Source organism: Hyla sarda, chromosome 8, assembly GCF_029499605.1.
Source record: "Hyla sarda isolate aHylSar1 chromosome 8, aHylSar1.hap1, whole genome shotgun sequence".
NCBI lineage: Eukaryota > Metazoa > Chordata > Amphibia > Anura > Hylidae > Hyla > Hyla sarda.
In genome coordinates, this window is record NC_079196.1 from 158,323,106 (window position 1) to 158,349,107 (window position 26,002).

Here is a 26,002-nt window from a genome sequence, read left to right on the forward strand (position 1 = left end):
CTTTCTCTTCCCAATATGTGCCCTGCTCGGCCCTATGTGTGCCTTGCTCTTCCCCATATGATCCCTGCTCCGCCCCATGTGTGCCTTGCTCTTCCCCACATGATCCCTGCTCCGCCCCATGTGTTCCTTTCTCTTCCCCATATGATCCCTGCTCCCCTCCATGTGTGCCTTGCTCTTCCCCATATGTTCCCTGCTCCGCCCCATGTGTGCCTTGATCTTCCACATATGTTCCCTGCTCCGCCCCATGTGTGCCTTTCTCTTACCCATATGTGCCCTGCTCCACCCAAATATTTGCTCAGCTCCCACTTAATTCCTTAAATGAATTATACAGTATCAAAGCCGGCCCAAGCTCCTTACATGACAGTGCGCTCAGCCTATCACCGGTAGAGGTGGGACATCGCTGTGGCTGGCGATACACTGACTGCAGTACGACCTTCCGAGCCTAAGGAACGTGAAGCCAATATAGGCGCAACAGGGGAATGTAGGAAGGTGCAGTAAAGTTTTTTTTTTTTTTTTTTTTTTGCAGCCTGGGCATAGGGAAAATTAAAAGATTTTGCTCCACATTTCTCCTTTAATTTATTGTCTTCTTGAGCTGATATTGCGATAATGCACTTGGACTGCGCCCCGGTAGTTTTATTTTAATTTTAATACAGTACATTGTACTATAGAATCATTTATGCAGTTACACAATGTTTATGGAAAAAATGACTTCAGGGTAATGGTCCATAATAAGCCCAGTGAATTCTCCCATATTTTTTTTTCTCTAGCAAAACACACAACATGGCCCCCTGGCTAGGCTGCCGAGAGCGGTGCCCCACTTCCTGTCTTGAGTGACGTACTTCCTGTACGACGATTCTCCCTGCGTGTAGCTGGTGAAACACGTTGTTGGCTCAGGACGGACTCCGGCAGCTTCGGGCACCTGCAGGTACGACTCCTGGCTTCTCTTATAGCGATTCACTCTTCTTCACCCGGGGGTCACGTGATTCACGGCTGTCGGAGTTAACCAGACCCAGCGCCGCGCGGCTGTAAGTGACATTGTCTGGGGTTGTTATGCTGGAGTTCTAGGACATTGCCGACAAAGATATAAATAGAAGATTTATAGAAGCGTTCAACAGACAGTGGTTCTTCTGCTGTTGAAAAAACTACCACTCCCAGCATGGTTAGAGGACATTGATTTATGTGTAGGGGTGCGTGTGTGGACCCCCTCCTTTTCCGCCTGTGGGAGATATGGCAGGAGCTTAGTGACCACCAACCACCCCCCAGTGATCACACGTATATGCTGTCACCCTATGGGCATTGTGTGATAACACTGGAACACCCCTTTAACCCCTTAAGGACCACGGGTTTTTCCATTTTTGCACTTTCGTTTTTTTCCTTATCACCTTTTTAAAAATCATAACCCTTTCAATTTTGCACCTAAAAATCCATATTATGGCTTATTTTTTGCACCACCTATTCTGCTTTGCAATGCCATCAGTCATTTTACCCAAAAATCTACAGCGAAACGAAAAAAAAATCATTGTGCGAAGAAATTGAAGAAAAAAAACACAATTTAACTTTTGAGGCTTCTGTTTATACTCAGTACATTTTTCGGTAAAAATGACACCTTCTCTTCTGTAGGTCCATACGATTAAAATGATACCCTACTTATCTAGGTTTGATTTTGTCACACTTCTGAAAAAAATCATAACTACATGCAGGAAAAGTTATACGTTTAAAATTGTCATTTATTGACCCCTATAACTTATTTATTTTTCTGCGTATGGGGCCGTATGAGGGCTAATTTTTTTTGCGCCATGATCTGTAGTTTTTAGCGGTTCCATTTTTGTATTGATTGGACTTTTTGATAGCTTTTTATTAATTTTTTTCATGATATAAAAGTGACCAAAAACACGCTAATTTGGAATTTTTTTTGCGCTTATGCCATTGACCTTGCGGTTTAATTAACAATATTTTTTTATCGTTCAGACATTTACGCACGCGGCGATACCACATATGTTTATATTTTTATTTACATTTTTATTTTTTTGTGGGAAAAGGGGGGTGATTTGGACTTTTATTAGGGAAAGGGTTAAATCACATTTATTAACTTTTTTTATTTTTTTTTACGCTTTTTTTTTTTGCAATGTTGTAGCTCCCATAGGGGGCTATAACATTGCATACACTGATTGCCAGCACTGATACATGCTGGGACCGACCTGATATGACACGGGGTCACAGTGTGACCCTGTGTTATAACGTGGGAGCCGGCCACGGACGTAAATATGTCTGTGGTCGTTAAGTGGTGGCGCCCTATAGGATTTTGTTTTTGCTGTCATATGACCTTTTTTGTTTTATAGAAGTAGACATGTAAGTTCGGTGTCATACCCGAGTAGCCTCTCACCATCCTTAGGATTGTTTTCTGCTTGCCAAGTGTTGAATACTAAGTGCAACTTTGACAGTCGCACAATGATTGTGTGATGCGCCAAACTCCAGGAAAAGACCCCACCAGTTGTTCAGATATGAAAAACAGTATCGGGTCAAATAGTGAGAATTATAGATTGTGACTCCTATGTGAAGTCAGCCATGTCCTTTCCGAAATTGGACATCAGTAAAGATAAATAAAGTTGCATTACAATGTACTGTAACATTTCTGTGCTGTAAGACTTATAGTAGCAGAGCTGTGTTACTCATTCGTTTTTCATGGCACATCTAAATGACTCCTCCTGGGTATGGTATAAGGAAAAAATATATATACACATAGGGGGATATTTATCAATGTTGGTGTAAGCTGGTAAAGATTTTACCCATGTTTACTTGGTGTATTGTTTGCACAGTTGCTCAAAATTTACCAGAAAAGGTGAACAGGACTTATAAAGACAGTTATAGAAACCAGTGAGCTGCAGAGAGGTTTAAGCTTTGTGCTCTGGCATCTGACACAGATTACGCCATTTGTCACTCTCTTGCACATCCTATAAAGAGTCATTACTATACAGCCGTATACGGGAGCTGTAAGTACAAAACGAGGTGTGAACCCAGCCTCAGAAATCCAAGGCATGCTGTGTTTGATAAAATCCAAGTTGTACAAAAAATGAAAAATGTATCATTCTTGAATAAAGTTTCACCTTTTTAATTGACTGGGAGCCGGATCACCTTCCTTTCTTGTTCATTATTTTTATTATGTTTACATGTTTCTTACATGGAAAAAGGGGAACAATGTGAACTTTTAATATGGAAGGGTTTAATGTGTTTTTTTGTTTTGTTTTTTAAACTTTTTTATTTATTTTTTACACTTTTAGTCCCCGGAGGGGACTTTAAAGGGTTACTCTGCTCCCCAGCGTCCGGAACATTGTGTTCCTGAATGCTCTGTGCGGGCTTCCGTGTTGTCGCCTGCCCCCTCGTTACGTCACGCCTCGTCATGTGACGTCACGTCCTGCCCCCTCAATGCAAGTCTATGGGAGGGGGCGTGATGGCCGTCGCGCCCCCTTTCCATAGACTTTCATTGATGAGGCGGGCCTGAACACGGAAGCCCGCACACAGCTTCCAGGAACTCAATGTTCCGGTGTGAGGTGGAATTTTGCGGACGCTGGGGAGTGGAGTAACCCTTTAAGAACACCACTGATCAGTATGATCTGTGCTCATTTGGTTGAGCCTGCATCAGGTAGACTCAAATGCAGACCCATGGCAGCGATGGAATGGGAGATAAGCCCTCCGGCTACCTCCGTGATCATGCTGTGAGGGAAGGGGGGTCTGTACTCCACCTCACTAGATAACCAGGGATTAAATGGTACATTTAGATGCTGCTGTCAAAACTTATCTAAAGAGCTAAAAGCTGGCCGCGCATGGCGGCTATTAGCGGTGGACCCCAGCTACAGGAATCAGCTGGGGACCACTGTGTATGGGGCAGGCTCAAGACAGGAGCCCGCTCCATAAACCCCCAGCGCCACCGTATTGAAATCATAGGGGGGTTGTAAGTCTGACGCTGCTTGCAGGGCTAACTGCATGAAAAATTCACCTGCCCGTGCCCAGAACTACATGTCCCTGATATTGGTCAATAGGATTTCCACATCCCTGAATCCATACAGTATAGTTCTGTATGGCAGTATAGGTAGTGTGCATGAGTACTTAGGGACTGCCTTATATTGACAGATTGATCATAAGAAGTATAAAAAAGACCTCCTTCTAATTCTCCTTTCTGGTCCCCAGCAGGTTCTATTGTTCTTTATAAGAGACACCATGATGACTGAAACAAATGAATTCCTGAACTCCCCACCAAAGAAAACTGTTCGGTTTGGTGGAAAAGTTACTGAAGTCCTATTAAAGTATTCCCAGGTAAACTGATTTCTACAGGAATCGCACAATCTCATGTCCATACCTTTATCCTTACCTTGGAGAGAGGGCCCTGGCCCCCGTGACAGGAAATCCGGAGACAAAATAAGTGTCATTGCTTCCTTGAGGGAAGCTAGGAGCCTGCATTTGGTCCTACTTGTGAAGTTCATCTCTAGCTGTGATCGCCCTTAGCCTGGACAGGCCGTGGTTACACCTGACCAGGCACATCTGGAAGCCACTGCTTAGTGGCTATGTCCGGCCCTGTGCTCCCTCTCCCGCTGGTACCTCAAGGGTGTAAAGCATCTTGAGAGAGGGTTTAACCCCTTAAGGACTCAGGGTTTTTCCGTTTTTGCACTTTCGTTTTTTCCTCCTTACCTTTTAAAAATCATAACCCTTTCAATTTTCCACCTAAAAATCCATATTATGGCTTATTTTTTGCGTCGCCAATTCTACTTTGCAGTGACATTAGTCATTTTACCCAAAAATGCACGGCGAAATGGAAAAAAAAATCATTGTGCGACAAAATCGAAAAAAAAAATGCCATTTTGTAACTTTTGGGGGCTTCCGTTTCTACGCAGTGCATATTTCGGTAAAAATTACACCTTATCATTATTCTGTAGGTCCATACGGTTAAAATGATACCCTACTTATATAGGTTTGATTTTGTCGCACTTCTGGAAAAAATCATAACTACATGCAGGAAAATTTATACGTTTAAAAATGTCATCTTCTGACTCCTATAACTTTTTTATTTTTCCACGTACGGGGCGGTATGAGGACTCATTTTTTGCGCCGTGATCTGAAGTTTTTATCGGTATGATTTTTGTTTTGATCGGACTTTTTGATCACTTTTTATTCATTTTTTAATGTTATAAAAAGTGACCAAAATACGCTTTTTTGGACTTTGGAATTTTTTTGCGCGTACGCCATTGACCGTACGGCTTAATTAATGATATATTTTTATAGTTCGGACATTTACGCACGCGGCGATACCACATATGTTTATTTATTTTTTTTACACTGTTTTATTTTTTTTGTGGGAAAAGGGGGGTGATTCAAACTTTTATTAGGGAAGGGGTTAAATGACCTTTATTAACACTTTTTTTTTACTTTTTTTTTTTTGCAGTGTTATAGATCCCATAGGGACCTATAACACTGCACACACTGATCTCCTATGCTGATCACTGGCGTGTATTAACACGCCTGTGATCAGCATTATCAGTGCTTGACTGCTCCTGCCTGGATCTCAGGCACGGAGCAGTCATTCGTCGATCGGACACCGGGGAGGCAGGTAAGGGCCCTCCTGGTGTCCGGTCAGCTGTTCGGGACGCCGCGATTTCACCGCGGCGGTCCCGAACAGCCCGACTGAGCAGCCGGGTCACTTTCAGTTTCACTTTAGAAGCGGCGGTCAGCTTTGACCGCCGCTTCTAAAGGGTTAATACCGCACATCGCCGCGATCGGCGATGTGTGGTATTAGCCGCGGGTCCCGGCCGTTGATTAGCACTTCATATCGCGGGAGCCGGCGCAGGATGTAAATATACGTCCTGCGTCGTTAAGGGGTTAAAGGGGTAGTCCAGTGGTGAAAAACTTATCCCCTATCCTAAGGATAGGGGATAAGTTTGAGATCGCGGGGTGTCCGACCGCTGGGGCCCCCTGCGATCTCTCTGTACGGGGGCCAGGCTCTCCGGCCAGATAGCGGGTGTCGACCTCCACACGAAGCGGCCGACACGCCCCCTCAATACATCGCTATGGCAGAGCCGGAGATTGCCGAAGGCAGCGCTTCGGCTCTGCCATAGGGTTGTATTGAGGGGGCGTGTCAGCCGCCGCTTCGTGCGGAGGTCGACACGCCCCCTTCCCGCGGGCTGTCGGGGCTCCGTACAGGAGATCGCAGGGGGCCCCAGCGGTCGGACCCCCGCGAACTCAAACTTATCCCCTATCCTTAGGATAGGGGATAAGTTGTTCACCACTGGGTCACCACTGGACTACTCCTTTAAGGCTGTAGTAATATCCCTTATGGAAAAGGGAGTAGTAATCTGGTACCAGCAGGGCAGGAAAGCCCAGCAAAGGGGGAGATTTATCAAAATCTGTGTTGAGGAAAAGTTGACCAGTTGGCCATAGCAATCAATGAGATTGCTTCTTTCATTTTTCAAAGGCCTTTTGAAAGAAGCGATCTACTATGGGCAACTGCACCACTCTTCCCCCTGTACAGGTGGAGGATTTTTTGTTCTTAAGGAATTCCAGAAAGCAGCTTAAGGATCAGAAATACAAAGTCCTGAAAATACTGAAGTAGTTGAGGTGGCTGCTCAGTTGGAGAAGTTGATCTGTACCTTTTCAAGAGAGTCTGTTTTTAAATTCTGCTGGACTCAAATGAAATTTCTTCCTGTAGTGAAAATTCATTGTGTCAGAGGTATTTTGAGTACAGCTCCAGCCTTCCCTAACAGGCAGCAACTCCTGCGGTTCGCTTGGCACAGGTTCATGCTCGCCCATTACAGCTGGAGGTCTTAAGTTTCTGGGACGGGTCAGAAAGAAAGGGCTAAATCCAAAAATCAAGTTATCAGAATAGACTCTTATTACCTCTGTCACCTGTACTGTCAAATCTGTACTTCACCGATTTGTGATACGCCTCATGCTTAGTCATTGTTATCTTTTTTTCCTCTTTTAGGGCAACACAGGTGATTTTGAGCTTCTAAAGCACCAGCTGTCCGATCCGGAGATAAAGGTACTTCTGTAGTTCTTGTACCACATTTAATTGTTCTTAAGTTTATAACCAGACCACTGCCTACAATACAGGCCATACAATTTAGAAATTGAGTTCTGTAGAAATGTCACTGTCAAAATTCAGTACCATATACTAATTCTGTCCAAATAGGTGCAATATTTTTTATTTCTCTAGTAGTTACAGTAGATTGATCAGTCTGTACACTATAAACTAAACTCACTTGAAATGTCACTACTCTTTTGCTGGTCTTTCTTCCTTCCCTACAACATTTTTGCTCTAGATTCAGTTGACACTGCATATTCTAATTCTGTTTCTTGTCTTTGGTCACTTACAGGACGGGCAGATTATAAACTGGCTGAGGGAATTACGGATTTCAGTAAATTACCTGACAATTGATTTTGAACAGCTAGTCAGCATTGTGCTGGTGAGTTAGCACTGTGGTAGGTATGGGCTATGAGTTACCAACAAGCTTTCAGGGTGTATAGTAAGGACCCAATTATAAGCGCCAAACTATCATTTAAAGAGCCTGTTAGGAGGTTTGAGGACCTCAATGGATTGCTAAATCGTTTGCATGACCCCCTTTCTATTGTTTGTTGACCACACATCCCCCTATTACACAAGGAGATGAGACTAGCATGCAATGTTCTTTTCTTGGTCACCTTATTGGAGGACACAGAGACCATGGGTATTATGCTGCTGTCCACTAGGAGGCTGACACTAGGCAAAAAAGAAGTCTGCTCTTCCCAGCAGGATATACCTGCTCACAGGCACAGAGCCAATCAGTTTTAGCTTAGTGTCAGTAGGAGGTAGACACAGGTCTGGAGCTCTCCAGACCTGGTCTTCTATCTTTTATTTATTTTTTGATAGGTAAAGCTAGTTAGCATTTTTTTTTCCTTTATTATTTTTCTAGGTTGGGCGAAGGGACATGGCGCTACCTGATCTTCCACATGCGACAAAGTGGCACGGTGCATAAAGTATGGGCTGTCAACCCCTTCTCTCCAATGGTCAGTACCTGGCGGTAGTACCCTGGGTCCGGGTCCCCCACTTGCCCCTGCCTGCCTCGCTAATGGCAGCTTGGTGCGATGGGTGAGTATGAGAAGATGAGCCCCCCTTCTCTCTCCCTTGAGTCCCCCTTCTCTATAGTGAACAGGTCCTCAGCCACCATTACACATGGCTGTGCTGGGCCGGTCCCCTCATGGCCTCTGGCGCCAAGTGGAGGGCACAGTCCTGTGGCTGCCGTGCTCCTGGTCGGCGAGTTAAAAGGATCTTATTCCCCACCAGCAATTACTCCCTCCCCCAAACCCCCCCACTCTTGCCGCATCCGTCAGACCCCTATTGCGGCCAGGCTCAGTGAGCTGGTCGCATGTTATTTCCTTGCAGGCTGGACCCTCTTTAGACAGAAGGTGTCCGGTCACGTGTGCCTGGACAGGGCAGCAGTGAAGACGGACCGGCCACGGCATGCATCCAGTCCCCGGCCTAGTCTCTACAGCATCTGCTTGGGAGGCGCAGAGTCCAGCGCGCCTTCTTTTTCCAGGTGGCCAGCGCCCTGATCGGGGTAACTGCCACACGATCCTATGATGGCCACGGTGCTCTTCCTGGGGCACTCCGATTTCCATTCTATTTTTTGTGGTAATGTCGCCAAGCATTGGCGTGGTATCCCATCCACGCGTCCAGGGGCAGGCCGGGGGCGCTCTGAATTTAGTCCCAGGCTTCTTCATTTACTGTAGGCCGCCTGCAGGCGGCACCGGGGGCGTGTTTTCTATAGCACGCCCGCTCTTCCGGGGCCGCACGATATGCATGAGGACATGGGGAAGGGGGGGGGGGGGAAGCAACCCCTCACGGGCCCTCTACGCCCTCCAGAGGCTTAATGGCTGCATTGCTTTCAGCACTGTTCTCTCTCGGAGAGTATTAGGGTCCCCTCTAGTGGCCAAAAATAGTCATTACAGCTACATATTTTTTCTATAGCCCTCCCTTGTGCTTCTGTCTATCAGTTTGGATCCCCTGCCTTCCTAGTGTGCCTTCAGGGCATTCTTATCGATTCGCTGCTTGTTGGCTAAGATTAAGTGTAGTATCTGTTCTTATCAGTTTAACATCTGATATTTCCCTTATCCAGGAACCATATCAGGGATGTGGAATTCCTATCGCCCGACACCCGGGACTAGCAGTTTTGGGCGCCGGGCAGGTGAATTTGTCCGGCCCTTAGCCTTAGCAGGGCCGGACCTGACAAGTGCGGCGGTGATCTGCAGTCTGTATGGAGCGGGCTCCCGACTCCTGCCCGCTCCATACTCTGCAGCCTGTGTCCTCCGAAGCAGAGCAGGGGAGATGAGAAGCTGTGTATTTCTCTTCTCTCCCCTGCTCTGCAGATGTGTGGGGGGAGATGAGGGGGCGTGGCTTCTGGCTCCCCGTGCAGACCTGCGTCCTCTGCCTTCACTCCCTCCAGCTGCAGCTTCGGAGAGCTGAGGGGAGGAGGCACGTCTGCACGGGGAGATGTTTGCGGCGCTCACAGGGGAGTATGGAGCGGGCTCGGGGCTGACTGTTCTCAGTAGCCGGGGGCCGCCGCTAATAGCCAGCATGCGGCGATCGCCGCGGCTGGCTATTAACCCTTTAGATCGCCGCTGTCAAAGCTGACAGCGGCGTCTAAAGGGACATGTCAATGCTCCCTGGTGGGAGGAGATCCGTGGGGGGAGATCCACTATAGAGGTAGCCGGAGGGCTTACCTCTGTCCCCTGCTGTCCCGCTCTGTCATTGATAGAGCCTGGCTGGACTAGGCTCTATCAATGGATCACAGAGCACACAGATTAAGAGTTCAATAGAACTCTATTCATCTGTATGAGGAATCTAATGATTCCTCATAAGTCTAATAGTGTAAAAAAAAAAAGTGTAAAAAAAGTTAATAAAAGTTTGAAAGACACACATTAACCCAGTGGTCTTCAAACTGCGCCCCTCCAGATGTTACAAAATTACAATTCCCAGCATGCCAGGACAGCCGTTGGCTGTCCGGGCATGCTGGGAGTTGTAGTTTTGCAACAACTGGAGGGCCACAGTTTGAAGACCGCTGCATTAACCCCTTCCATGTTAAAAGTTCAAATCACCCCCTTTTCCTATATAAAAACATGCAAACATAATAAAAATAAACATATTTGGTATCGCTTCGTGCGTAATTGTACAATCTATTAAAATATAACATTATGTATCCCGTACGGTAAATGTAAAAAAAATACCAAACCACAGATTTGCAATTTTTATAATATCCCAGAAAAAAAAGTTAAAAAGCGATTAAAAAGTCAGATCAATACCAAAATGGTACCGATACAAAAAACAGATTATGGCGCAAAAAATGAGCCCTCATACAGCCTGGTATGCGGAAAAAAAATAAAGCTACAGGGGTTAAAAAATGGCAATGAAAAAAATTAGAAAAAGTTCAGAATTAGTAAAACATGACGTAAACGATACAAATCTGGTATTTCTGTAATCAGGCGGCCTAAAGTATAAAACTAACATGTTATCTCAACCACAAGGTAAATGGCGCAGAAAAGAAAAACACCAAATCTGCAAAATTATCTTTTACTATTTCAATTTCACTTCCCTTAATAAATATAAATATATATATATATATATATATATTATATATTTATATATATATATATTTTTTATTTTTTTTTTGTGTTCAGAGAATGTTATTGAAAAATTAAAAGGGATCATTATAGTAGGTAGTTATGGCTATTATAGGGCGAGGATGAAAAAATTTGAGCGTAAAAGCGATAATTGGCCCGGACAAGTGGATCGTCATGAGGGACAAGTAGATTTTGCTCCATTTTAGTCCCGTGGACAAGTAGTTTTTTATAAAATTTCCACACCCCTGCATATATAGAATACATTTTTCAGAACGGGGGCCGATTTTTGAAGTTTGCTTCCGATGTCCTAGGGGGTGTGACTGATAGGTCTGTGTTTGCATGCTCGGTGCACCTCACATATTGGAATGTTTGGCTTTTGGTCGTGTATGCGGCACAAGCCTTGTGCATTGTACCCTTATGCTCAAATAGGCTGCGGACCTAGAGTCCGCTTTACAATGGACCCTCTACACCATCCATAGAGGTTGGGTCATCTGCGCAGCAGCTGTTCTGGTACTCCACTGTGACTGAGAGTTGATGGATGTACCACGGATACTCTACACCATCCAAAGAGGTGGCGACGTCCTCTGCACCCGCGGTTGCAACTTCAGTACCCTGCTTTATGTCAGAGTTGACTTTTGTTATTAAACCCTCTGCAATGCCCATGGAAGACATGATGTCCATGCCTGCAGTCCTGGTGCACCATGGTAATGTGGGTGTTGTCGGTAGGGTGTCACTCCATGCACCCAGGTTTCCCAGACGTCCATGGGAGCGTGCTTTCCGCCACATCTGTGGCTGAATTCCGAACCCCGCTACTGGTGGGAGACAACCATGCTTTGTGTCCTTGCAGGTACAGGGGACCTTCTATGGCAGCAGAATCTGCTTACATGGGTGATGTCCCGTTGGTTTGCCGTAGACTTGGTTTCTATTACGAGGGATCCAATGGGTGACCCTGCGTATTCCTATGGCGCTCCATGGAAATGGCATCTGCCTTTTTTCCTCCTTGGAGGGGGGATATCATTGGCCTCCCTTTGCCAGTGGTTTGCTTGTTACCTGCTGTAGCCTACACAGCATACGAAAAGAAAATGTTCTCCAGCTCGATGCAGATCAATTTATTAAACTTCGGAGCTACATGGATCATAGGTAAAACAGGACGTGACACGTTTTGGCCAGGTGCTGGCCTTACTCGTTACTCGACCTGGTGCTCTAGCCATTTCTTTTCCCTCCTTATGGGTGGAGTTTTTTGCAGTGTCTCTACCATGCTGAGGTACCTTCATGTCAAGGTTTAGTTGGTTCCGCCTCTGGCTTATCCAGAATTTCCATTCCCCACCTCAGGGGAGGCACTTTAGTGGGTTAAGTAGGCTGTCTGCTCCGGTTATTTTCTCAGTCTCATTTTTCTATGGAAAGAGTGTATTAGTGGTCCGGCTATGCACTACTATTGTCTACTTTGGGATGCCTATACGTCTTGGCTAGCCCCCCGGAGTTTGGGTGGAGTTTCCTAGGTTTCAGCTATTTCACGGGCGGTCCTTGCATTTCTCCTCTTCTAGGTGGGGTGCTGTCGGTCTTCTATGCTTCCTCCTGTGGCTGATTCAGCCATCACGTTGAACCTTTTTGCTACCGGTGTCTGCTATCGAGGTTCAGCCCTTGCGCTTACCCAGTCTTCTAAATGTTTGTGCGGCCCTTGTACGGTTCCTGCCTTTGCTTTTGCAGCCGTTGTCCTCCGATCTCCTAGTATCGTAGGTTTTCTTTATTCTGCTTCTGCCCTTGGAATTCTGCTGAATTGGCTTAGTTGTCGTCCTAGCTTTCACATTGACCCTCTTTGGGGCGCTTTTTGGTCCTGCCGGGGAAATTCCTGTTTCCTCCCCTCTTTCTCTGGGTTGGGTTCTGTTTGTTCTTGCCAGGTCCATACCCTGGCTTCTCCAGCCCCTTGCGTTGCCCTCTCTCTCCCTGTCGGGGTACATCTTGCTTGGAAGCCATCTTGGTGGTCCTTGTGCTTCCCTCTGCATGTGAAGGCTCTGTTGTTCTTACTCTCCAGCAATCTTTTTACTTAGTCTCTCTAGGCCTTCCTCTTGAGGCCTTTCTGTTCTGGGTGCCTTTGGCTCCCCGGGGTTCCTCGATAGTCTCGGCTGTGGCAAGTCACTCTTCCTTTTTTGTAGTGTGTGCATTGTCCTGTGCTTGCGCCCTGGTAATGTCATATTTACCTCGCCTTGTTGCTTTGGTTGTGTTGACATCTCGCTGGGTCCCCTCTGTCTTCCTCTCGGTGACTGTCCTTCTGGGTTGTTACTCTCTCGGTCATCCGGCAGCAGAAAGAGGGTGTCCAGCTGGAAAACTCATGTAATAAGACTACAAGTTTATTCCACAGTATTATGCATTACGGGTACAGACAGGCAAGGTGACGCGTTTCAGCTTACATAGAGGCCTTACTCATATTCTCTCGGTCATCCAGTCCGTTCTGACCATTGGAGTCCCCTGCTTGATCGGCCTTGTCTATCCCTTAGTCTCTTGTGTCTGTGAGTGCCGGGTGGCCTCAGGGGTAGCGGTACCTTTTTTTTTTTGGCCACTATTCTCCCCTAGGGTATGTCACTCTTCCCTGGCGGCCCCAGAGTCGTTCTGGTTCCTCTCCCTCAGTATTTTGCCTTTTCAGGCTCTCCTTGCCTTGGGCTCTCTCCCAGGTGGCCTTTCCATGCCTTGCATTCCGTTGTGGTTCTTCATGATGCTTCCACCATTCTGGGGGTTCTTATTTCTGGCCTTGGCGAGGTTCCGGTCTGCTATTCTCTGCCATGTCTCAGAGGCAGTCTTTGTTTGCCACTCCGTGTCCTGCCCAGGCCTAGGTGCTCATCAGCCAGAGTGTTCACTCCGGCTTGAGTTTCTCTGCCTCTCCTGGTTTGGGACTCCAGGGTCCCTCCGTTTCTTCCTGGATCTGGGATCCTCTGTCTCTCTGGGCTTCTTCCCTCCGGTCTATTTGCGTTCCTTCTTCTCCCTCCGGAGTAGGAGAGGCCCGGATAGTAGGGTCTCAGGGTAGAGGGCCTGCAGGCTCTGTTGGTTGCCCAGTCTGGCCGTACGGGTGTAGTCCACCTTGTCGCTCTCATGGCTATGCAGGGTACTCTTGGGTTCTCCCTTCCTCACAGTTTTTTGTGGGGTGACCTTAAGATTGAGGAGTTAAGCCTGGCCCTCTCAGTTCGGGTGGTCAGCTGGTGATTCTGCCCTAGCCTTCTTCCGGGCCGTTTTTTTTGGGGCGCTGTACATGAGTTTTTGTTTATTTCTCTCTTCGTCCCATTCTAGTGGCTCTGGTATCCGCCTTCTGAGCCTTGACTTCTTGCTGGGCGTTCTCTCACCTCTGCCCTATGGTTGTGGTTGGACTCCTGTCAGGACTCTCCCTTCCAGCTTCTCTGGTGCGTTTCTCTTCTGGGAGTGGCGTTTCCTAGCCATGTTTGCCTTACTTGGACAAATCTCTGCTTTAAGGGTTCTCTTATCTCTCTCTTCTGCATTTTGGCCAGGCCTTGGTGGTCCGGCGTCTTCTGTCTTTTTTTCATCAGAGGTGTTTTTTGCTCTCCTGCCAGGACCGATTCGGCCCAGCAGGCCTCCAGGGCAACCATTTGTTGTCTTATTTGGTTGCCTGTCAGACTCCAGTCCCTGCACAGTTCCTTCCTTTTTGGGTCCTGGCTCGCCCCTCATGTTTTGCGGGGGCTTCCGGGTGGTTGGTTGCCAGTTTCCGGTTTTCTCTGAGCATCGTCAACTTTCTTGGGCGGATGGTTTATGGCTCAGTCTCTGGCCTGACCTTCCCTTCTCTGGTGGTTCTTTTTCCCACCCCAGGGATTGCTGTGGGATGTCCCATGTTCTCTGTGCCCCCCAATAAGGCGTAAAATCTCTTTCTCGTAGTCTTCAGTGGGGGACACAGCACCCACCCATTTATGGTTACCTGGTCAGGTTGTTTGTTGCCTGTTATTACTTTTGATGTCCTTTGGACATTTTATCCTTTTGTGGTTTGGCTTCTCCTACTGCTTTGTGACACAACTGATTAGCTCAATGCTAGTGGGCAGGTATATCCTGCTGGAGGAGCCGACTTCTTTTTCTTGCCTAGTGTCAGCCTCCTAGTGGGTAGCAGCATATACCCATAGTCTCCGAGTCCCCCAAAGAAGGCTACGAGAAAGAGATTATACAGGGAGTACAAAAAAAATCTCCTTTTAGCTAGCCCTATTACACATGGCAATATCTGCCTTTGCCATTAATTGCCCTGTGTAATAGTGCCCTAAGGATTGGCAAGTGTAATGTAGGATGACATGAAAGGTTCAAGCTTATTTCTACTGTAACTTTGTTTTTATTATTTTTCATTGTTTATAAAAAAAAAAATTGCAAGTTACTATAATTTATTAATTATATATTATATTATTATATTATATAATTGAATAAACTGTTACTGCATAATATAGTAAACACATTGACCATCGTGGAATAGCAGACTGTAATCTGTTTTTAAGACACTTGGAATAATCTGGAGTATTAAGCTTGGTTTTTTCCACATTTTCTTTAGAAACTCCCATGGCTAAACAGAAGCAAAGAAGTTGTGGAAGAATATTTGGCCTTTTTGGGTAACCTTGTGTCAGCACAGACAGTCTACTTACGGCCTTGTTTGAACATGATTGTAACCCACTTTGTACCAGGTAAATATATTAGTATTTAGGACTAACCCTTTACTGCCACAACCAGTTTTGTCCTTTTTGAGACTTAATGTGATACATTTTTTTATTTCAAGTTTTTATGGACGCGGTCATACCAATTACGGTTTTCTTATTCTTACACAGTAAAGCAGTGAATTTAGCATAATACACTGCAGTACTTTTATTTTACAAGGTAAAATGTCTGCCAGCTGAATGGGTATACTAAATTACAGATTCTGCATTGAAATCCATACAGAATCCAAGTAAAAACCAGGCCCCATTGATTTGATTGGGAAATCGCCATCTGTCAAACACAAATCTGATGCCAATTTTTAACTATATGATTGGGAGGAGGTGATATTGCCAGTTTTTGACATGATTTCTATGTTTTAGGTAGCCTGGATGTGGGTAGCCCGCATTCAAAACCATGGCATAGGAAAATTGGAAATCCGACAGATTTTTCCAATTAAAAAAAACAAACAACTATTGTCCGACCAGATCCTCAATCAAATGTGGCATATTTGTGAGGGGAGGTAGATCTATATGGGACTTGGCTGTAGTAACAGGATTGATTTAAAAACCAAAAAAATGGGAACTGAATAAAAAACAACTGCTGTGGCATCACAGTAATATTAATTTCTGGCTTTTCCTCAAACCTCTTTCAGCACGTGTGACTATAAGTGATGGTGATGTGCATATTTCTGATTCTGAGGATGAAGATGAAGGTGAGTGGCATTTTAAAGCTAAAGCTAGGTTCTAGGCTAAGTACATCACAGCTATTCATAAGCATCCCACAAAAAAAAGCAGATTTATACTGTGGCGTATTGCAACGGAACCCATTCATATCAATGGCTCAAATGTAGTAAGCTAATGCAGGGATGTGGAAATTATATAGCCCGACGCCCGGGACATGCAGTTTTGAGCACCGGGCAGGTGGATTCTTCCAGCATTTAGCCCGGCTTCGGGCAAGCAGCGCTAAATGCCGGAAGAATTTTAAATGTGTGCGCAGCGTGTGTATTGTACCTGCGGCCTCCTTCCTGAAGCGGTGCGCACTATCCGTGACGTCATAGGAAGCGCAGGACGCCGGGACGCATAGGCAGCGGCGTGACGCTGACGTCCCGTGCGGCGCCTGGGATGACGTCACCTGACGTGCGCATCGTGCATCCCCTGGCCCGCGCATCGTGCATCCCCCGGCCCGCGCGTCGTGCATCCCGCGGCCCGAAAGCAAGGTCCTGCGATCTTTACAGGCAGCAGTAAGTGTAAAATGTCCATAGAGATATTTTTAAGGGGGTATAATTGTTTAAATAGGAACCCTACCTGGGTGATCATGTATATCTGGGGGCCTGTGCACCAATTGGGAACCCCTATCTCTTTATCAGGTCGGGCTCCAGCTGTAGCAAAACTACAACTCCCAGCATGCCCAGACAGCCATTGACTGTCCGAGCATGCTGGGAGTTGTAGTTTTGCAACTGCTGGAGGCACCACCTGGTTGGGAAACACTGTGCAGACAGTATACCGCTGTTTCTCCAACCAGGAAGCCTCCAGCTGTTGCAAAACTACAACTCCCAGCATGCCCAGACAGCCATTGGCTGTCTGGGCATGCTGGGAGTTGTAGTTTTGCAACAGCTGGAGGCTTCCTGGTTGGAGAAACAGCGGTATACTGTCTGCACAGTGTTTCCCAACCAGGTGGTGCCTCCAGCTGTTGCAAAACTACAACTCCCAGCATGCTCGCACAGCCAATGGCTGTCTGGGCATGCTGGGAGTTGTAGTTTTGCAACAGCTGGAGGCTCCCTGGTTGGAGAAACAGCGGTATACTGGTTGCACAGAGTGTCACAGCTCACTCCCCCACTGTGACACACAGGTCCCAGCACATAGAAGATGCCCCATTATCCTTATGTGCGGGCGGTGAAAATTTTATATATAAAATTACCATTATTCAGTATGAACAGGTATACCGCCCAGCCCTAGGGGTCATATATATCTGGGGACCTGTACACCTATTGGGAACCCCTATCTCATCATCAGGTGGGGCTCCCCACAGGGATGTGGAATTCCTATCGCCCGAGGCCCGACAAGCAGTTTTGGGCGCCGGGCAGGTGAATTTGTCCGGCCCTTATCCCGGCTTCGGGCAAGCAGGGCCGGACCTGACAAGTGCGGTGACGATCTGCAGTCTGTATGGAGCGGGCTGCGACTCCTGCCTGCTCCATACTCTGCCGCCTCCGACAATAAAAAACTTTGGTATTGGTCTTCTCTCCCCTGCTCTGCAGACGTGCGGGGGGGGGATGAGGGGGCGTGGCTTCTTGCTCCCCGTGCAGACCTGCGTCCTCTGCCTTCACTCCCCCAGCTGTAGCTTCGGAGAGCTGAGGGGAGGAGGCACGTCTGCACGGGGAGATGCCTGCGGCGCTCTGCAGTATGTATGGAGCGGGCTCGGGATTCCTGCCCGCTCCATACTCTGCAGCCCCCGGCTGTTCTCAGTAGCTGGGGGCCGCCGCTAATAGCCAGCCGCGACTGGCTATTAATCCTTTAGATCGCCGCTGTCAAAGCTGACAGCAGCGTCTAAAGGGAGATGTGAATGCTCCCTGGTGGGCTAGTGGGGTGGATCGCCCCCCCGCAGCGCGATCGCAGGGGGGCGATCCACTATAGAGGTAGCCGGAGGACTTACCTCTGTTCCCTCCTGTCCCGGCTCTGTCATTGATAGAGCCTGGCTGGACCAGGCTCTATCAATGGATCACAGAGCTCACAGATTAATAGAGTTAAATAGAATCTATTCATCTGTATGAGGAACCTAATGATTCCTCCTATAAGTCTAATAAAGTGTAAAAAAAAAAAAAAAGTTTTAATAAAAGTTTGAAAGCCACATTAACCAAGTGGTCTTCAAACTGTGCCCCTCCAGATGTTACAAAACTACAATTCCCAGCATGCCAGGACTGTCCGGGCATGCTGGGAGTTGTAGTTTTGCAACATCTGGAGGGCCACAGTTTGAAGACCGCTGCATTAACCCCTTCCATGTTAAAAGTTCAAATCACCCCCTTTTCCTATATACAAACATGCAAACATAATAAAAATAAACATATTTGGTATCGCTTCGTGCGTAATTGTACGACCTATTAAAATATAACATTATGTATCCCGTACAGTAAATGTAAAAAAATATCAAACCACAGATTTGCAATTTTTATAATATCCCAGAAAAAAAAGTTAAAAAGCGATTAAAAAGTCAGATCAATGCCAAAATGGTACCGATACAAAAAAAACAGATTATGGCACAAAAAATGAGCCCCCATACAGCCTGGTATGCGGAAAAAAATAAAGCTACAGGGGTTAAAAAATGGCAAATAAAAAAATCAGAAAACATTCAGAATTAGTAAAACATGACGTAAACGATACAAATCTGGTATCACTGTAATCAGGCGCCTAAAGTATAAAACTAATATGTTACCTCAACCACAAGGTAAATGGCGCAGAAAAGAAAACCACCAAATCTGCTAAATTAGCTTTTACTATTTCAATTTCACTTCCCTTAATATATATATATTTTTTGGTTCAGAGAATATGTTATTGAAAAATTAAAAGGTATCATTATAGTAGGTAGTTATGGCTATTATAGGGCGAGGAGGAAAAAATTAGAGCGTAAAAGCGAAAATTGGCCCAGACAAGTGGATCGTCAGGAGGGACAAGTAGATTTTGCTCCAGTTTAGTCCCGTGGACAAGTAGTTTTTTATAAAATTTCCACACCCCTGTAATGGGACTCAATAGCATGGGCTTCTGAGCTGTTGCCCAGCTAATAAGCGTATGTTACGTTAGCATCCCTTTCGTGGCAGAATGTCGACGAATAGCTGTGAAGCTCTATTTAAACCTAACCTAAATGTCAAATTGCTTATGCAGACCAATAGGACAGATTACCCAGGAGTGGGTCCAGTCTGTTAATTTTTATAAAAAAAGAGCTAAATTATGATTGTAACAACTGAAATTTTTCCTTTTATTTCATAGATCTTGTCTCAACATTTAACACTTGCCACAGGACTTTGCAGATGATAGCACAATACGTTCCTTCGTGAGTACTTTTTCTAGCTTTAAAGGGACATTGCTATCTTTATAATGAATTTTTAAAATTTTAGGGCATGTAAAGTTATACACTTATAAACTTGTCTCCTTTTCCTATTACAGGATGTGCATGCAAATGGGGGGGAACGCCAGTGCTAGACCCACATGGCATCCGGTGATCTTTGGGCCGGCACTCTTGCGTTCTGAACATTTATGTTCAGACACCAGCTTCGGCGGCCATGTTTGTGATGTCACACCTTGCCCCCCCACCATTCATGTGTATGGGAGGGGGCATCACGGCTTTGGTTGCTCGAACACAGCTGTCACTCCCCCTCCCATAGACATGAATGAAGGGGGCAGGGCGTAGCGTCATGGCCGCACAAAGCCAATGTTCAGAACGGCGGGGTGCCGGCCCGGAGATTGATGGGGGGAGGGGTACCACTTTAAAGCAGTTTTTTTTGTTTTAAAATCTAAAGCCAGAAGTAGATTATTAAAAAAAGGACTAATCCTTCTCTTTCCTTCTGGATCCACTTTTGCTTTTGGCTCAAAAAAACAGCACACTAGTGACACTTTCCCAAAAAACACTTGCCCTGATTTATCACAATGTGTGAGAAATCACAGCTCAGCTTTCCTATCTTATTGAGCTCTGGTAAACTAAAGGCTGAGCTGTGATGGGAAAAATCGCCCCACTTTTTTATTTCTCGATCAGCTCCATTGGGGGGCACACAGACCATGGGTATATGCTGCTGTCACTAGGAGGCTAGACCCTGACAACAAGAAAAGTCTGCCCCTCCCAGCAGGATATACCAGCCCTCAGGCACTGAGCTAACCAGTTTTAGCTTAGTGTCTGTAGGAGGCAGATGCTGCTCTGGTGTTCTCCAGACCTGGTCAATTCCTTTCTTATTTTTTAAATTAGGGATGTATAGTTAGATTTCTTTCTCCCTTTTATTTCTCTTTTTTTCAGGTGGGGACTCGTTCACTGTTTCCCCATTTGCGAAGAAGGGGCACAGACATTGAGTCATGTACTGTCAACACCTTCTCGCCAACGGTCAGCACCTGGGGTTGTACCTCATGGGTCTGGGTCCCCCTATTTCCCTGCTTGTCTCGCTGTTTCAGCCTGGCATGATGCAGGTGACCATTAGCTGACTGAAGACTTCATTAGGTAAGTTTTCAAGGCAAAGGTGAGTATGCCCCTTTTTTTTTTTTTCTTTTTTCTTTCATGTTCGGACCTCTCTGAAGATTCTCAACCTCTGTAGCCCCCTTATTTGAGCCCACCCTCCTTATACCTTCCTGCTTGAGTTTAGAAGCAGTGTTGGGGTGGGTGCAATGTCTTAAGCATCCTTATTGGGGGCAAAATCTTTTTGGTAATTAAAAAAAAAAATTACATTAGTTATTTACAATTTGTTTTGCTTGGCAGCCACGCTGACGTGTATCCGCGTTTTAATCTATTGCGGCCGGAGCACTAGCTCCTTATGTCGGCCATTCCTCCCGCCGGCTTATATGCGCCAGCATATGTTCGTACCGGCATGTTGATCGCTCCGGCCGCATCTGCTATGGCGGCCCAAGCGCAAGCTTTTCTGTAATGTCGTCCGGGATCTCACGCCAGCTTATGCATGCCGGCATGTTTTACTATAATGTCGGCCGCAATATCACGCCGGCGCATATTCGAGCCCGCAGGTTTTAACGTTGGCCGCATCCTATTGATGGCCGGGGCACTGGGGTTATTGTCTGTCGTCCGTGCTCATCTCGCACGGCAGGCAATCCCCCCCCCACTGCCCCCATATCTAATAAACTATTCGGGGCACCCTTTTAATAATGGCCTTGGGACACTTCTCATGGGGCATAGCCCCGCCCACTCCTCTGGGGGGCATTTTTTTTTCTACCAATGCTCATTTTGTCAGTATTGAGGGACCGTTCTCTCCACCCATCAGCGCAGTTCACGCGCAGTGGAGGCCAATCACACCTGAGAGGTTGTCTGATACAGCCCTGCCCTCTCCTTCTCACCAGCTCCATTCTGAAGCTTCTGTTTTTTCTGTCATACAGCCTGCTTCTTCTATTCTGAACGACACAGACTTGGGTGAGACTGCTCCTTTTCTACTGTTACTTTGCTGGCACTATGTCACAGCCCAGAACTGACCCACCCTCTAGACACGCTCCGGCGACCCTGGTCACCTATTATGCCGGTGTAACTTGCAAAGCTAAACTACCATGTGGTTCTGCTGAACCCAATTGTTGTGCCTGCACCACTACGCGCCCTGGACCTCCTGGTATATCTCCCCAGGATGTTCATCCAGAACTTGTGGGCTCTGCACCCCCTCTTGAATGGCTTCCCTCTCCCAGTCTATTTCTGACTTGGCACAGGTCTCTCGTTCCATGGTGACTGCATTGGAGAAGTCTGCCTTGTGCCCGCCCTCCAGAGAGGCTCGTTCCCCTTCTTTTAAGCGCTCTCAAAAGTGCCCTAGGGGTTTTTCCTCTGGCTCATATCCAGAGTCTGGGAGTAAATATAGGCGCTCTCCTCATAGGTATCACTCCTCTTCCTCAACATCCCGAATCCGCCCCTCCTACAGGGGCCACTCTTCTAGTCGCCACTCTGGGTTTCCAGATCTGCGCAACAGGTCAGTTTCACCTTCATCCAAGGATGCCTCCACCCGCTCCCACTCTCCTGGGGAACTGGAAGATGAGGCTTCAGGTTCTGCCTCTGACACCTTGGTCTCGGCCATAAGGGACACTTTTCATCTAGAGGACCCAGGAACTTTGGACACAGCTCCATAAGTTTTTCCTTTCACGGCTCCCATCCCTGACCTAAGGTGTTCAGCTCTCACGCTGAATTTGATACCTTACTGGAAACCACCTGGAAGCATCCTCATAAGCGCTTTCAAGGAACCAAGAAGGTCCAAGCTCAATTTCCTTTTGCCCAGGACCTCATTGCAAAGTGGACATCTCCACCAACTGTGGATCCACCGGTCTCCAGCCTTTCAAAAGCAACTACTCTGCCTTTGGTGGGTGCGGCTTCCTTCAAGGACCCGGCGGACAAGCGTATTGAAAATCTAGCAAAATACTCCTTTGAAGCAGCGGGTTCATCCTTACTTCCTGCTTTCGCTTCTGCTTGGGTGTCCAAAGCCCTTCCTGTCTGGTCTTCCCAGCTCCGCCAGGGCATTCTATCCAGGTCCCCTGCGGAGGAACTGGCGGATCTGGCACTTTAACTCTCCAATGCTGGAGACTACTTGTGCTCCGCTTCTATGCAATCTGCCTGTTGTGCAGCTTTTGCCACTGGCAATCTGGTGGCCCTTCGTCATTCCATGGGGCTCAAGGCCTGGGACACTGATGCCGCTTCTAAGATATCTCTCTCAGAGCTTTCTTTTACCAGGTCCCGACTGTTTGGTAAGCGCCTCGATGAGATCATTTGAGGCAACTGGCGGTAAGAGTTCTTTATTGCCACAGAATAAATCTCGCAGTACCGACTCCAGACGTTAGTCGACATCCTTTCGTTCCTTTCAGACCTGTGGCTCCAGTAGGGCGACCAGACCGGCGCCCTCTTGGGAGAAGTTCCCTTCCTTTTACTCCTTAAGGACTCAGGGCGTACCTGTACGTCCTGAGTCCGCTCTCTTTTATAAAACGGGCGGCTGCAGCGTGGCACCACGTCATAGCGGGTCGGGCCCGGCCGTGACCTGTGGCTAATAGCGCGCAGCACTGATTGCAGTGCCGCACACTATTAATCCTTTAGACGCAGCATTCAAAGTTGACCGCCTCGTCTAAAGTGAATGTAAAACGTTGCCGGTTAGCTCAGGGGGCTGTTTAGAATGGCTGCGGCGAAATCGCGGCATCCCGAATAGCTCTAGGACAGCAGGAGGGTTCCTTACCTTACCTACTGTTGTCCGATCACCGAATGACTGCTCAATGCATGAGATCCAGGCATGAGCAGTCAAGCGGCAGAATCATTGATCAATCGTTTCCTATGAGAAACCATTGATCAATGTAAAAGATCAGTGTGTGCAGTGTTATAGCCCCCTATGGGAGCTATAACATTGTAAAAAAAAATTAATAAAGATCACTTAACACCTTCCCTAATAAAAGTTTGAATCGCCCCCTTTTCCCATTTAAAAAAATAAACAGTGTAAATAAAAATGAACCTATGTGGTATCACTGCGTGCAAAAATGTCCGAATTATAAAAAATATATCCTTAATTAAACCGCATGGTCAATGGCGTACGCGCAAAAAAAAAATTCCAAAGTCCAAAATAGCGCATTTTTGGTCACTTTTTATATCATGAATAAAACATCAATAAGTCCGATCAATACAAAAATGGTACTGCTAAAAACTTCAGACCACGGCGCAAAAAATAAGCCCTCATACCGCCCCATACGCAGAAAAATAAGAGTTATAGGGGTCAGAAGATGACAATTTTAAACGTATAAATTTTCCTGCATGTAGTCATGATTTTTTTCAGAGGTACAACAAAATCAAACCGATATAAGTAGGGTATCATTTTAATCGTATGGACCTACAGAATAAATAGAAGGTGTCATTTTTACCAAAAAATGCACTGTGTAGAAACTGAAGCCCCCAAAAATTACAAAATGGTGTTTTTTCTTCAATTTTGTCGCACAATGATTTTTTTTTTTCAGTTTTGCCGTAGATTTTTGGGTGAAACGACTGATGTCATTACAAAGAAGAATTGGTGGCGCAAAAAATAAGCCATCATATGGATTTTTAGGTGCAAAATTTTTAAAGGTAATGAGGAAAGTGCAAAAACTGAAAAACCCTGAGTCCTTAAGGGGTTAAGGCCTGTCCCTCCTTGAAATCTGACAACCGCTCCGGTGTCCTCAAGCCTAATTCTGCCTGAAGGGACGCCCCCACCTGCAGATTTTTCTCGGGTGGGAGGACGTTTATCGCTCTTCCAGGACGTCTGGTCTGCCCACGTGAAGGACTCCTGGGTCCGAGATGTCGTTTACTATCTTTCCAAGGGATCGTTTTTTTCGTTCCAGCTCCCCCCCCCCCCCCCCCCCCACTTCTCCTTCTTTGGCAAGGGCCTTTCGGGACGCGCTTCACACCCTTCTCGCTCAGGGAGTTATTGTCCCAGATCTTGGCCACTCCACTTGGCCTATTCGCCCGATCTTGGATCTGAAGCGCCTCAACCGGCGTCTACTCATCCGACACTTCTGTATGGAGTCCCTCCGTTCGGTTGTGGGGTTCATGGATCAAGGGGAGTTTCTTTCCTTGGTGGACATCCGAGATGCCTACCTCCATATCCCCATTTTTCCTGGACATCAGGGATATCTTCGCTTCTCTCTTCCAGAGGGACATTTTCAGTTTGTAGCTCTTCCCTTTGGCCTAGTCACCGCTCCTTGGGTTTTCACTAAGGTCCTGGCAGCCGTGATCGCCATTCTGTGGGCACGGGGTGTGTCGGTAATTCCCTACCTGGACGACCTCCTGGTCAAGGCTCCAATCTTGGCCAAGAACCAAGAGAGTCACCGTCTCACCCTTCAGACCCTATCATGCTTCGGCTGGATGGTCAATCGGGACAAGTTTAATCTGACTCCCTCTCAGTCCCTAACCTTTCTAGGACTGCGATTCGACATGGCGTCTGCCCGGATTTTTCTTCAGCCAGACAAGCGCCTTGCCCTATTATCGTCAGTTCGGAGTCTTCGAGGTCCTGTTCCAGTTTCCATTCAGGTCTGCATGCACGTCCTGGGTCGCATGATGGCAGCCTTTGAAGCTGTTCCTTTTGCCCAGATTCATTATCATCCTCTTCAAAATGCTCCCTGTCCCGGTGGGACACGTCTCCGCTAACCCTTGATCACAAGATTATCCTCCCTCTCAGAACTCGGCGGTCCCTTCTGTGGTGGCTTCAGTCCCCTCTTCTTCATCAGGAGCAATCCTTCCTGCCCCTTCACTGACAGGTCATCACGACTGATGCCAGTCTCAGCAGTTGGGGAGGAGTCCTCCGGGACTGGACAGTCCCCTCAGGAAACTCTTCTCCCCATCAACATCCTGGAACTCAGAGTGATCTACCTTTGCCTCCGCCATTGGGAGTGCCTTCTCCAGGGCCGTCCTGTTCGTGTCCAGTCGGACAACTCCACAGCTGTAGCATATGTCGACCGTCAGGGTGGCACGCGCAGCTTAGTGGCGATGGCAGAAGTCTCCAAGATCCATCTATAGGCGGAGCTCAGGGTTCCGTCCATCTTGGCGATCACATACCAGGAGTGAAGAATTGGGAGGCGGACTTTCTCAGTCGCTCCTCATCCAACCCCAGCAAGTGGTCTCTTCATCCGGAAGTGTTTGTGGAAATCTGCAACCTCTGGGGCACCCCAGATGTGGACCTGTTTGTGTCCCGCCACAACCAAAAAGTTCCTCGGTTTGTGGCAAAGTCCTGGGATCCCTTGGCCCTAGCCGTGGACGCCTTGGTGATTCCCTGGTCCCACTTCGCCCTCCCCTATCTCTTCCTGCCTCTTCCCCTTCTTCCCAGGGTCCTGTGGAAGCTGAGCGGAGGGAATCCCAACCATTCTCGTGGCACCAGGTTGGCCCAGGCGGGCATGGTGCGCCGACGTGGTTCGGCTGGTGGATGACGTGCCGCTGCTCCTCCCACTTCGACCGGATCTGCGCTCTCGGGGTCCTCTTTGCCACCCCAATTTACAGTCGCTGCATTTGACGGCTTTTGGTT

At 47.1% G+C, this 26,002-nt stretch overlaps 1 protein-coding gene and 1 pseudogene across 1 annotated transcript in view; both read left to right on the forward strand.

Moving 5' to 3' along the window:
• Window positions 1–577: 577 nt before the first annotated feature.
• The window catches only part of RRN3 (RRN3 homolog, RNA polymerase I transcription factor), a 59,691-nt gene continuing 34,266 nt past the window's right edge, over window positions 578–26,002 (forward strand). The window contains 7 exon segments of the mRNA XM_056533444.1: window positions 578–925; window positions 4,189–4,311; window positions 6,971–7,027; window positions 7,362–7,451; window positions 15,170–15,299; window positions 15,962–16,021; window positions 19,287–19,350. Of these exon segments, the coding sequence (XP_056389419.1) occupies window positions 4,216–4,311; window positions 6,971–7,027; window positions 7,362–7,451; window positions 15,170–15,299; window positions 15,962–16,021; window positions 19,287–19,350 (497 nt within the window). The 5' untranslated portion in view covers window positions 578–925; window positions 4,189–4,215.
• LOC130288784 (U2 spliceosomal RNA) lies at window positions 9,061–9,167 on the forward strand (annotated as a pseudogene).